This window comes from Temnothorax curvispinosus, unplaced genomic scaffold (assembly GCF_003070985.1).
Source record: "Temnothorax curvispinosus isolate PA1 unplaced genomic scaffold, ASM307098v1 QBEX01012418.1, whole genome shotgun sequence".
Lineage (NCBI taxonomy): Eukaryota > Metazoa > Arthropoda > Insecta > Hymenoptera > Formicidae > Temnothorax > Temnothorax curvispinosus.
Genome location: NW_020222198.1, coordinates 22,504 through 35,316, shown reverse-complemented (window position 1 = coordinate 35,316; position 12,813 = coordinate 22,504). Strand labels below are relative to the sequence as shown.

At 34.8% G+C, this 12,813-nt stretch overlaps 2 protein-coding genes across 6 annotated transcripts in view; one reads left to right on the top strand and one right to left on the bottom strand.

Annotated features, from left to right (window-relative positions):
• Window positions 1-705: 705 nt before the first annotated feature.
• On the bottom strand, window positions 706-10,668 carry LOC112462427 (phospholipase DDHD1-like). Of its 4 annotated transcripts, XM_025028182.1 has the most exons (11): window positions 10,519-10,668; window positions 9,802-9,959; window positions 8,817-9,134; window positions 7,935-8,105; window positions 7,684-7,812; window positions 7,454-7,595; window positions 7,260-7,366; window positions 6,872-7,185; window positions 6,436-6,721; window positions 4,987-5,151; window positions 706-4,903 (listed from the first exon to the last, which is right to left on the bottom strand). In XM_025028182.1, exons 2-11 carry the CDS (start codon window positions 9,905-9,907, stop codon window positions 4,755-4,757), a joined length of 1,887 nt encoding a protein of 628 aa, XP_024883950.1. In that variant the 5' UTR covers window positions 9,908-9,959; window positions 10,519-10,668; the 3' UTR covers window positions 706-4,754. The 4 variants fall into 4 exon arrangements, with proteins under 4 accessions (XP_024883950.1, XP_024883951.1, XP_024883953.1 ...); XM_025028183.1 differs by lacking the exon at window positions 10,519-10,668 and having other exon boundaries at window positions 4,987-5,145; window positions 9,802-10,506; XM_025028185.1 differs by lacking the exon at window positions 10,519-10,668 and having other exon boundaries at window positions 4,987-5,145; window positions 9,829-10,505.
• Window positions 10,669-10,757: 89 nt separating this feature from the next.
• Window positions 10,758-12,813, top strand: part of LOC112462428 (brahma-associated protein of 60 kDa-like) — a 21,489-nt gene continuing 19,433 nt past the window's right edge. For both annotated transcript variants that reach the window (XM_025028187.1, XM_025028186.1), the window contains exon 1: window positions 10,758-10,980. In XM_025028187.1, the coding sequence (XP_024883955.1) occupies window positions 10,861-10,980 (120 nt within the window). In that variant the 5' untranslated portion in view covers window positions 10,758-10,860. The remainder of the gene's footprint in view (window positions 10,981-12,813) is intronic.

Genomic DNA, 12,813 nt, shown 5'->3' with positions numbered 1-12,813 from the left:
GTGTGTGTGTGTGTGTGTGTGTGTGTGTGTGTGTGTGTGTGTGTGTGCGCGCGCGCGCGCGTGCGCGTGTGCGTGCGCGTGTGTGTGTGTGTGTGTGTGTGTGTGTGTGTGGAAAGAGTTTCTCTCAGACTGATTTAAATTTTATATACGTATTCACATTTAAAAAAATTGTATTTATTTCAATGTATTATTGTCAAAAGCCGCTGTCGAGGCTATTTGCACATCTTGATATTGGCGCGGTGTGCATTTGATATTCTCTGATCGTATTTTTCTTATATTATCACACTGTAATACAATTTTATACTGTATCTACGACACCATCAATAAAAGAATTATACATGAATCAGCATTCGATAAAATATTGCGACTCAATGTGGGCTAATGGGAAAAATAGGAGCTCTAACAGAATTGATATATTTCATACATGCTAAAAATATAAATAAAACAGTGCGTTATCCATAAACATTTTTTAAACCCTATATACGTCTAATAATTGATTCTTTCAGATATAAACTTTATAACATTGAATATAAAAAATGACATTGCAAAAAAATTAATCTTTTAATTAAACATCATAAACGCATGTGAATATAACATATAATATGACATATAATAGAGATAAAAACATACTTGACTGAGATGTATCATATTGATATCACACAATCGATATAAAAAAGATATTATATATATAAGAAGCAGAGAGAATGTTTTTTATAATACATTTATTTCCAAAATGTTGTCGGATTACATAAGGCAACATGAAGAACAGATATAAAAGAGCTTTCATTATCTCGAAAAAAATGTTGCTTTGTGTTGAAATTACGTGATTGAGGCGTGTAGTATATAAAACATATAAATTTCATCAATTAATGTCATAAATATGTTATCTTTTACTTGCATGCTCTTGAACGAGGATATCAAACTATCAGTTTTACAATATACCAATTTATAGGTGACCCAGGATATCAGTGAAATGTGATTGAGATAAACACGAAAAAACGTGTGTAATAATAATATATAAACGCTATGATATGATATCTTGTTATTCTGCGATTTTTTAAGTGATTATCTAGTCTTATTAAAATTATGTCTGCGGAAATCTGTATAATTAAAAATTACTAAATTTTTTCGTAGCATAAAAGATAATAATTTCAATTTTATTGTAATAATTTAAACTTGTCTTTTAAAGTAACGATTAAATTCTTTGGTTTTGTCGCCGTAATCAGCGCTTAATAGATTATAAGTATTCCTGTGAAAGAGCATTACGCCTTACATATGGTATTCCAGACATACAGAATATATTTATATAATAGAATGTATTCGTACATATTCTCTAACATAAATCTATTGGTATTATATTTTTTTTAATTTTGAAAGATTATTTCGTAACTGACAAATATCTTATAACTTTGTTACTATGGCAGATTGCTTGTTTCATATCTTTACTATTATCATGTAGACATTCTTCAAAAAACAGATTTTTGTATCACATAGTGATGGATATCGTATCTTATTATGAAAAATTACTTATATCAATGTTCCCATAGGCCTATTAATAATGATGTGTGTCATGTTACATAACATTTTGATATATTCTCTCTCCGTCTCCTCTCATTCTGCATTTAATCCTTTTAATAAAATTCCAATTAATGTAATTTTTTTATTATTGTCGCTCTATTAAATTATCTGTTCTGGATAAATTAATCAAAGAAAAGGTGAACACATTGCAAAGACGAAGACAAATATTTTCGCCTCTCAAACATATTTATAACATATATAATAATAATAGAATAGTGCAAAAACACATAGTTAATCCATACATTATTCAATATATATAATACATTTCTCAGCAAAAACACAAGAATAAAACTTGTGCCTTAATTTATCAGGAATTTATTACGCGGTTCTACATCGCAAATATTTGGAGCTCGCTTTAAATTTATATTACAGTTTTGCGATAATTAACTAATCCGCGATAAATTATATTTAATTTTATTAATAATTAAAAATAAAATATTTTAATAAGATATAAAATGATGACATGCAGGGCATATAAAAAGAACATTTGTCATTGGTAATAATAGACGAGAACTAATAATAGACAATTGATATCAATAAGTATCAGTATTTTGAACAATTTTAATTATTTTAATTAGTTTAATAAAATTAAAAAGACAACGTATGCTTTTTTATATGTAATGTCCTAGATTTTTTGTACAAACGTTAGTATAGTATGTTCTATGAGCAGAAATAAGAAAAAAATGTTATATAAACATAGGTCCCAAAATGCTTTATTAGAAAGTTATAGCAAAAGTACGAAATGTGTAAGAAACAATTTCACTTAAGTTTGCGTTTTAAAGTGCCATCCGTCCATGTCAATACGAGCTATACATCCATATAATATTGAAATCACTTTCAGAATTTAAACCCGTCAAGCGTAATTGCAAATAAATATTAGTAAAGACTGCGTGATGCGGCTCTCTTCTGTTAGAGAATTTTGGTTGATATTCCTTAACAGAAGTCCTTGCATTCACAAAATGAATATCCATGTATTTATTTGCGTGCATTTATCGTGATAATTCACAATATTTTGGGATAATGTTCTACAAGGTACTGTTCGTTACTAGTATTCATACAAATTTTTATAATAACCTTCAATCATTTCAAATAGTAAGCATGATAGAGTAAGCACTAAAAGAAGCAGATGAGATAAAAATCATCGAACGGCGTATCACTTATGTATATGACGTGTCACTTATCTCTATGGCAAGACCGTTGTTATCTCTTATAATAAAGCATTTCGAGACCTATGTTTATATAACATTTTTTCCTTATTTCTACTCATAGAACATACTAAAGTTGTACGGAAAAACCTTGTATATATGTATAAAACTATTATCGAATATATTAACATGCCATTTAAAATAAAATAATATAATCATGTGTGTTGCATGTGTGTATGTATATTACAATTATATTTCGTTTCATTTTTGTCTATAGGTATTACACTTAAAATATCTGTATATACATATAAATTTATCTGTCAAGATAAATTGGACAAAATAGGCTAGAGAGAGATTGGGATACTTGTCTTTTGATACTCTCGAAGAATCTCATTAAAGTTAGTAGGAGAATACATAAGAAATAAAGCAAACTGAATGCAATTCAAATTTCATTCTTTTCTAGAGATTACAATTTGAAAAAAGTCAACTAAATCGAAGTAAATTGCTAGTTAAATGATTGATATCAGAAGAACATAATGTGCAAGAGATAAAAAAAATCTCTATCTATCGAATCTTATCTTATTTAACTGTCTTCAAATGGTCTTTAGTCTGGAAAGAGAGGCAAATATATATAGAGACAGATATTTTAAGATGCAATTTTATATAAAATAATATGATTGTAACGCATACATATATTTTTTAAACAAATAACAGTATTTTATTTTTATTTTACGATTATTAAAAACCACACACATGTACATCCACAATTATGGATGTATTATATGTATGCACTGAAAATACTGTTATTAAAAATGTATACGACAAATAAAAATAATAATATTTTTTAATATAAAAAAGATTTCAGTTTTTAGACTAACTACATTATGCACTAAATTATATTAATTTAAATTATGAGTATATAAAATAATTTATGCTAGGAAACAAAGTAAAACTTCCAATGTATGATATTTCATTGTTATTTCATAGCGTTTCATGATGTTACTGAATTTAAAAATATCCAATCAGAGTAGAGAATTTTATTTTAAAATTCTCTACAAAGAATTCAATATTGTGTTCAAAGATTCAATAATTCTATTTATTAACGGAATTCGTAAGAATATTTTGTGCTTTAGTAAGCTCTTTAAAACAATATGAAAAATAATTCTACACAATTATACCACGAATTTAGCGCTATTAAATCAAAGGGTATAAACTTCAGAGAAACATAAGCTATATCAGTATAATTGCAAGTAGCATATCTTAATAAGTTATGTATTATTTAAAAATCTATGATATAATATATGGTGTCTCATGTTTTTGCATTATTCGAATACTTCTGCATTATATGATATCTGAAAGTACGCTCGTAAATCGATTAACGAGTATATATGTAAAAAAAATTCGCAAGCATCACATTATATCTTACTTCACTCTACTAGAAGATCAATAACATATTTAGCATATCTGAAACTAATCTTAAAATATGTTATTTAAATATATATGGCAATATACATAACAAAGGCAATCAACGAGAATACATTAGTTGTCGAGCTAATGTATTAGTTATAAACTATTCGAAAACAACTGTCGTGTCATAACAAGTCATAGAGAGTTTACAAAGTAGCATACTTAATAAAAATATTTCGTATATTCATAAATCTATCAGGTGGTAACATAACTCGTAAAACTTATCATTTCCTTCCATGCGTCCCTATGATACAGTATTTATTATGCTACGTACAAATGTCAATTATCTAATGTTTTAGTATAAACAAGTTACTTTCCAAAACGAGCAAAGACAAACGTTCGTCCCGTGTAACTCGATACAGAGCGATTACCAAATTATACGAACGATATAAAATGATCGATTTTCCATAGAATTTGCAACATTATTGTATCGTTTTTCCGTTATCACAGATTGTTTTGGTGGTAGGCCCATTTGCAATATCACGTTCTAGAGAAGGCCTACAATGGACTAGAGCATTTTAGCAGAAACATTTCGGATTCTGCGCTAAAGTGTTTAAACCGCCATCATGTTTCTAGCGTCGGGAAGAGTCTCGTTAATACGAAATAGGCCACGTCGTAGTTATTCCAATATGCCGTATGTGCTGTTACGGTGTACAAATAATTCCTTCCTAAGCCAACCGCACGTAGCACATAATCCAATCGTTGCGCTAATTCTAATGACGCAAAAGATATTTGTAAATAATTTATAACAGAGGAGGTTTCTGTATATAGTAATATCGCATATTATAATAATCACCTTGACCTGGACGGATTGGTGGATTTGAGTCTGGTGTCGGCGAAGACGGACCTTCTCTAACGTTCCAACCACCGCGCACTAAATCCCAAAGGCTCCAGCCCTTCTCTGCATTACGATTGGGTGGACTATCCACAGGGCTATCATCTTTATCATCAGTTTCTGTTACTACGCATAATGGCACCATATTATTTTAAATATTCTTAGTTAAGATTTTTAACTTAAAAGCATAGACCTGTCTATGCTTAAGAGTTGAAAATATTCGCAATATTTTCAGAAAGGAAATAACTTTTTGAAGAGTTAAGTATTGACTCTTGTACAGTACACACATCTTTGCATCCGTTTTGGGTAATTATCTAGTATAAGGGATGCCGATCCGATGACCTTCATCTTGACATATGTTGTCAAGGTTATGACCCCGAGTGACCACCTTCAGAAGATTTTAGCCGTAGCTCGTTATTCGTTAAACGTTATTAACAAAAAAAGTTTGAAAAATATAGCAGTTATTTTGAGTATTAGAAGGCATAAACGACTAATATGTATGTGGAAATAATACATGTATAAACGAAGGAAAGTCATTTAAAGCAGCGAATTATTGCTTTCGGTTAAAGCAGTAAAAATTTTTATTTAGTATTTAAAGAAATAACACAAAAATTATATAAGCTCAATCAAATATATGTAAACAATATATAATCGTATATGCATACGATTTCTAGTCAGATGTACTGTCAGTAAGAGGATATAGACGACTTCAACGCAGCCATGTATATAGTTAGTTTATTTTAAAATTGAATGTTTGTGTTTTTGGTTAAAGCAGAGAATACTTTTCGTATTTATACTTTTCTATAACATAAAATCATATTATACTTTTCTATACCAACTATTCTCCGCTTAAAAAAAAAACTATTCTATTTATTAACGATTCACTGCTTTAAATGACTTTCCTTCGTTCATACTCTATTTCCACATACATATTAGTCTTCTAATACTCAAAATAACTGCTATATTTTTCAAACTTTTTTTGTTAATAACTTTTTAACGAATAACGAACGACGGCTAAAACCTTCTGAAGGTCACTCGGAGTCATGACCTTGACAACATATGTCAAGGTCAAGGTCATCGGAGCAGCATCCCTTATACTAGATAATTGCCAAAATCTATACAAACAGCTTAAGAATTAAGATACTTTCTTGTCATTTGTTCCAGTTTAATTTAGATCAGCTTAAACTGAGTATTTATTATTTTAACTACACATAGTAACTTATGTAGACAAAAGTATTAGAAGTAATAGAAATCTATATGCAAAATGACTTCTAATTATACATCGATATTTCTGAAGATAAATGTAAAGTCCAAACAAAAAAAAATAAAGTTAGACTTTATATTCCGGTTTTAAAATCGCGTTATAAAAGGTCGTATCAAATAATAAGAAAAGCTTGAAGAATGAAATACCCGTAGGCGGTAGAGGTGGATCCACGTTGTTCAGCGACGAAGGTGACTGTGGCATTTGCTGATCGTCAACTCCTCCGTACGGTGGTATCAGAACTGGCTCGATTTTACTGTAACCTCTTTCCAACAGTGGTTCCATTCTGTAAGCCACTGGGTCGGACCAGTGAAATATGTTGTAAAATCTCTTGCATAAACTTTGCGGCATCACGTCTAGTCTATTGGATGGAGTACGTGTACGCAGCGCCAGGAACACGGACAACGGCGAACCCAGGCAAAACAAGTTCTCAATCTATAAACGGAAAAAACGATTTTTGCTTAATATAATTCTTACAATTAAAAATTATTTGCGTGAGTCTCTTTTGTAAATGTAGTTTAAAATTTAACTTAAACTATCGATTTATCTTGCATTGTTTATTCACAGAGAATTATGATTACTCACGGGAAACTGCAGTCCTTGCAATAAGACTTCTTGTGCCTGCGGGCATGGGAGCCGTGTGTCAGGTCCTATCCAGCCTGTAACTATGTCGTATACGATCACGCATCCTAGAGAATGCGCCAAAATCGAGACCTTTCCTTGCCAACCAGGATGCCGACTCGCGAACATGAAGTACAATCTATTCAGCTCCTTTTGCAAGCCAGCTCGGACTTCAGCGCCATACAGAGGACTTGTATAATACAAAATATCCATTGCCGATGTATTTAGCAAGTGACGTATGCTCAATACACTATAAGGCGTAATTGCATCTACTATATCTGAAAGAAGAAGTTAATGTTACACATTCGGTAAATTAAGTAGATGTTTGCACAGTAAATTATTTATTTTTTACCTCCATCCAACTTCAACGACGACCGCCATTCAACTGGAAAGAATTCTACTCTGTGTTTAGAATTTGGAAAGTACTTCTGTCTAAGCCAACCCACGCAATCTCTGAAACTGTTAATTTATTCGTATTTTAAAAACAATATTTTATAAAAATACTCCATTACATATTGCATAAGAATGCGTATTATTTTTATATACCATGTTGTGTTACGTATAATCTTTCCAGTATCTCGTTTTTGTCCTATTCCGTGAACAACAAATACTAGATGGTCGATATCACGCGGCTTATCCTCCATACTTGTACACGTTTTATGTCCCCTTTTTAATCGATAGCCTGTTGCTGCCAATTAGAATTGAAAACGGATTTGGGTAACGTAAAGATACAAAAATGGCTTAAATATTTTCATCATCTCTGATTCTGAACTTACTTTTAGCAAAACCCAATTTTGATGTAACGCTACGCATCAATTTAGTAGGAGTATATTCGCTATACAGTGTCACATCGTTAACCGAGTGCCAGTCAACGTGAAATTCGGGGAACTGCTCGGTGTGTAATACTGAAAAAGCAAAAAGAAAAGCTTTAATATTAAATCCATGCACACGCACATACCATCCACGTACACATGTGCATTATACAAGTTTAAGAAAATCAAAAGAATAAAAAGAGTAAAACGAGCACCTTTATAGGATTGAGGAGTATTTGTATCACATGTAGTGATACTTTGATTGTTGCTGTCCTTTTGGAATAATTTAAGATGTACCTCTTCTATTACTTTGGAATGTTCCGTTTCTAATGGTATCCAACTGCCATCATAATACCATATACCTCTCATAATTTCCCATTCCTCACCTTCAATAAAAATTTGTACAATTCATTATATTTGTACAAACTATAATTTGCGTTTCTTGCGTATTCCATATATATTCAAAGTAAACAAATTCTATATAAACTTAAACATTCGTTACTTAGCTTTGCCCGAAAGAGTGAAATTTGAAGTTACTTATATTCGAATACTCTTACCTTTTACAGAAAAATTAGATTATTGATAACTCCGTAATGCTAAAAAATTATAATAGGAAAATGCAAGAAAAAACAGGTTTTGTCATACAATAGCACTGTTAATAATTTAAATTGAGCTTTTATTTGTACATATTACAAGATATATAAATAATGACATATATTTTGCCAAGTGCTCTGAATGAACTCTTTTTTACAGCGATAGAATCTATTGCCTGCGTTATATTTGTTTCGCACATGTTGCAAGTCATAATAGGCACAGTCAATACGAATTGGCTATAATAACCTCAAGGACAAAGTAATAGTCTGCAGTATAAAGACATACATTGCACGCACAAACGGAAAAAATATACAGAAATTTAAACAGGCATTGAATCATTATTAAGGCATTCGTGCATATTCGCATCAGCTGTTAATTCGCTGTTATTGGCATTATTGACTTCGGCAATAGGCAGAGGCAATTGGTAAATATGCAAAACGGCATGAAGAATAGAGTATAACGTGCTAAGGGTAAAAGGAAGATAAAATGTACGTGATATTTACCTGGCCAGTATATCGAAACGCATTTCATATTATCGATGTCGACATCGTACATGCCACCTCTGACTACAATTTTCTCAGCGGGTGGCAAGCCGTTCGTTCCGTCATTACTTTCGCTAATTAAACTCTGACGTTCCCGATAAATTCTTTCGATTCTCAAACTATCGTACCCGCAAAACTCGTTCCACCTCTTGTCAACGCCGTCTTTATAAAACCACTGTATTTCCTCCGGGGTCAAAGGCTCAGCATAAGCTGCTTTACTCACAGTATTAATTTCTACATTGTTCTTTGGACTTTTTTCCACTATCACTTCGTCATCACCTTCACATAGGACATAAATTTCAAGTCACATCTCATATCCTATCAATAATTAACGATGATAGTAACAAAAGATAAATTTTATAATTTGATTTTTATCGTGGATCTTAATTTATACAGAGAGAGTGTTAAAAATAAAAACAAATAAATAAAACTAGAATTATTTATACCTTTTGAATAATTGACATGCTTCAAAAAAGGTATAAATATCTAAATAAAAATAATCTCGTTTTTAAAAATAGATATTTATATAAAAATATAATAGACAGCATAATAAATATATTTAATATATAATTATCGATATAAATCTTAATATGATATTTGCTTTTGAAACTTTGTAGATTTATTTTAGGGAAAAAATACATGCTATATGATAAATCTAAATAGATAAATAAACTCTAATCTATCAAGAAACACGAATAAATTAGAAAGCCTCAAATCTAACGAACCAAATTCGCCTCGCGTGCTCGATCAAATGTGCAACGTTACGCTCAAGCTCTCAAGGATCTCGCGGTTTAAACATCTCGCGAATATACACGGTGTCTATTCGCGATAAGCGAGCTAACAATGCAACGGTCGCCGGCGGCGTATCAAACAATAGCACCTGATCGCACCGCGCGATAACGTCATTCTATAACGGTAGTTTTATTCTATAATGGTGGAAAATCACCAGGATTCGTCGCGCGTCTTCTCGTACCTTCGCCGGGCTCTTGCTCCCCAGGCATCTCCATCGGCATCTCGCTGAACGGATCGACCTCGCTGAGATTGTTGGACATTCCGTCGAGCTGTCAGGCAGATCGCTGATGGAACTCGAGCCTGCCGGGCACACTGCACACAGTGCACACTGGAGCTTCGTGAGCTTCAGACAGCGATAAATCGTCGTCGTCGTCGTCGTCGTCGTCGTCGTCGGCGTCGTCGCGCGTGGGCGGCGATCACGAGAATACGACAGATACGGCTCTTATCGCGGATCTGTTACCCTCGCGCTATCGCGAACGTGACGCGCCGTCGGCGGGAATGAACTTTGCACGAGCGCGAAGGAAAGCGCGAAACATGCCGAGCGTAATGAGGAAGAGAGAACGGACGCGCGGCCGCGCGGTGAGATACGGCCCGACGGTTCTAGCCTCTTCCGCGAATCACCACACCAGCGTCCGATTGTCGTCCTTGGACGCGAATCCGAACTCGCGCGACGACGGCGGACGCTATCTCGTGCGCGCATTCACTCTCGCGCGTGTTTACTCTTGCGGAGACTGAGGGGAACGTTCCGCCGCGACGCGACGCTACGCCAATGCAACGCAACGCGATGCGGCGCGATGCAGCGCAACGCGATGCGATGCGACGCGATCGCAACGACGACGACCGCGCGGTATCTTCTGGGCCCGTCGCCTACCTGCCTCACATCGCGCGCTTTATATAATGCGCGACTTTTCCGGCTGGACCACCTCTTGGACCACCTCGCCACCGCGGTGATGTAGTTCGTCGCGTTGCGCGATCGCGACGCCGCGCCGACCGCGAACAGCTGATGCTGATGGCCCCAATGGGACTCTACCGCAATACAGCACATGCAGCGCGGCCAGCGCGTTCAATGTATAGTGATGTCGTGCGTGTGATGTCGTGAATTGTCGTGTCGCCGCCGCGCGAGCGTCAACGAGCGGCGTGCGCGCGATGACGCGCGGTGACGTATACTCTACTCCATGATACTCTACTCTTTATTGCTCTCTCTCCCTATCCTATGCGGCACAGAACCGCACACGCGCATCGAGCGGCCGGTGCCACCGCGCACCGGTGCGGTGGACGGGAAAACTGGTGGAGTGGGGAGTGGTTGCACCTGGAAAGGACCGTGAGGGCGAAGGTATGACAGAGATTGCGAGGGAGTAGTTTGAATAACGGTACGTGACTCTAAAAAGCAGAGTAACCGAAATAAGAGTCCGTGCTCCATTCATCCAATTCGTAATCCACGAATGTGTGCGAATTTGTGGTTGCCCGCACGCCATCCTGTAGCCCTATTCTGTAACTCTAACGACAGTATCGGTATCGTTATATCGTCGTTGCGCAGCTTTTTTTCCATATAATATACCTGCGCAACGACATCATAACGATAACGACACTGTCGTTAAGAGTTACAGAATAGGAGTACTGGTGCGTGTTCTACGCGGCCTTGTGCGCGAAGACGTTTAAATATAATACAAGTCGATCGTTTGATGTATAAAAATATAATTATGAGGATGTTAAGCAAGGGGATCCTAAAGCCGTCCATAATACTGATTTTTTTAAAATACGCATATCTTTTTATTAATTTATTGGCTTTATGCCATGGATTTAAAAAAAATCCTTCTTCAAAGTTAAAGTATGCACTAATATATATGCTTTCCACGCCGGTGGAAATCGATTTTATGCCGAGAACGAAAATAATTTCAGAAATGTATAGATGATCTTCGTTACCTTCTCTAAGGCTAATTACATTATTTTGCTTCATATAAAAATTCTACAATTTGTTTACAAAATGAGACCGGCGTGGAGAGTGGATTATTGCATGAAGAAATAACATACCGTTCTCAGAATTAGGCTTAGATACCTAACAAAAAAGATATGTGTAAAAAATAATTAAAGATTAAAGTGAATGTGTACGTGCGATGCCCGTATGGAAGAGTACCAGAATATATTATTTGCTGTGGAGTGCATTCAATACTTTATCTTTAGAAATGGATTTTTAAATCTGTATAACAAAATAAAAAAATAAATTTGTTTTAAAAAAGTCGCGTTAGGAGATCCTATATACATCCTATATACATATAGTGACATTTTTATCGATTATTTATTTTTAGAAGAAATCTTGAAGAAAGAAATTGACTTTACAGAATTGCAAAACTCTTTTTACACTGCAATTAATTAAAATACGCACAAAAATCTAAAATAGGGCAATCGATTTTATATCAAAAACGGAAAAAATTGAAAATTTGAGTGGTCTAGTGGTAGAGCGCCAGACTCGTAATCTGAGGAAGCAGGTTCGAGTCCACTAGAGCCATGAAGCATGGAATAGTTATTCGTGTAACAAGTGTCCTTGTCCTCGCCTTCGGCTCGTGCGTAAACTCCGCACCCGGGAATTTTCATCTTTACACACGACTCCTTATTTTATGTTGCAAGTGCCTGGAAAGTGGTCTATCACGCACGCGTAGCGTGCGTAATGGGGCACTTTCCATGCACGTGTTGCATAAATGTTTTTTCCGATAGCTGCGCCCCTCCGTGCAAGATAGGCTCTTGTGCAGAGAAAACTGGGCTCCGTCTTTCGGAAAGAGACGTTAAGCCGTTGGTCCAAAGGGTTAAAGTGCGAGGAGAAGGATAGTATTGGTAGTAGATTGCGAACCCTGCGGGGATATGCAATAAATTACGAATTTTACAGGAATTAGAAGCACATGCAGGTTGATAAAATGAACAGTAAGTATAATTTCGACATTTCTAATCTCGTTGTCTATGTATCGGCTTATATCTGTCCTTGTCCGATTGCTGCGTCATCTCTGGCTACACGCAATACTGCTCATATATAAAAATATATATAATTTTGATCTTTTCTTTTCAAAAAAATTATGCAATATATATATCCGCCATTAGTGAGCGTTTTCGGTCTTTGCGCCTGACATACACACACACACACACACACACACACACACACACACACACACACACA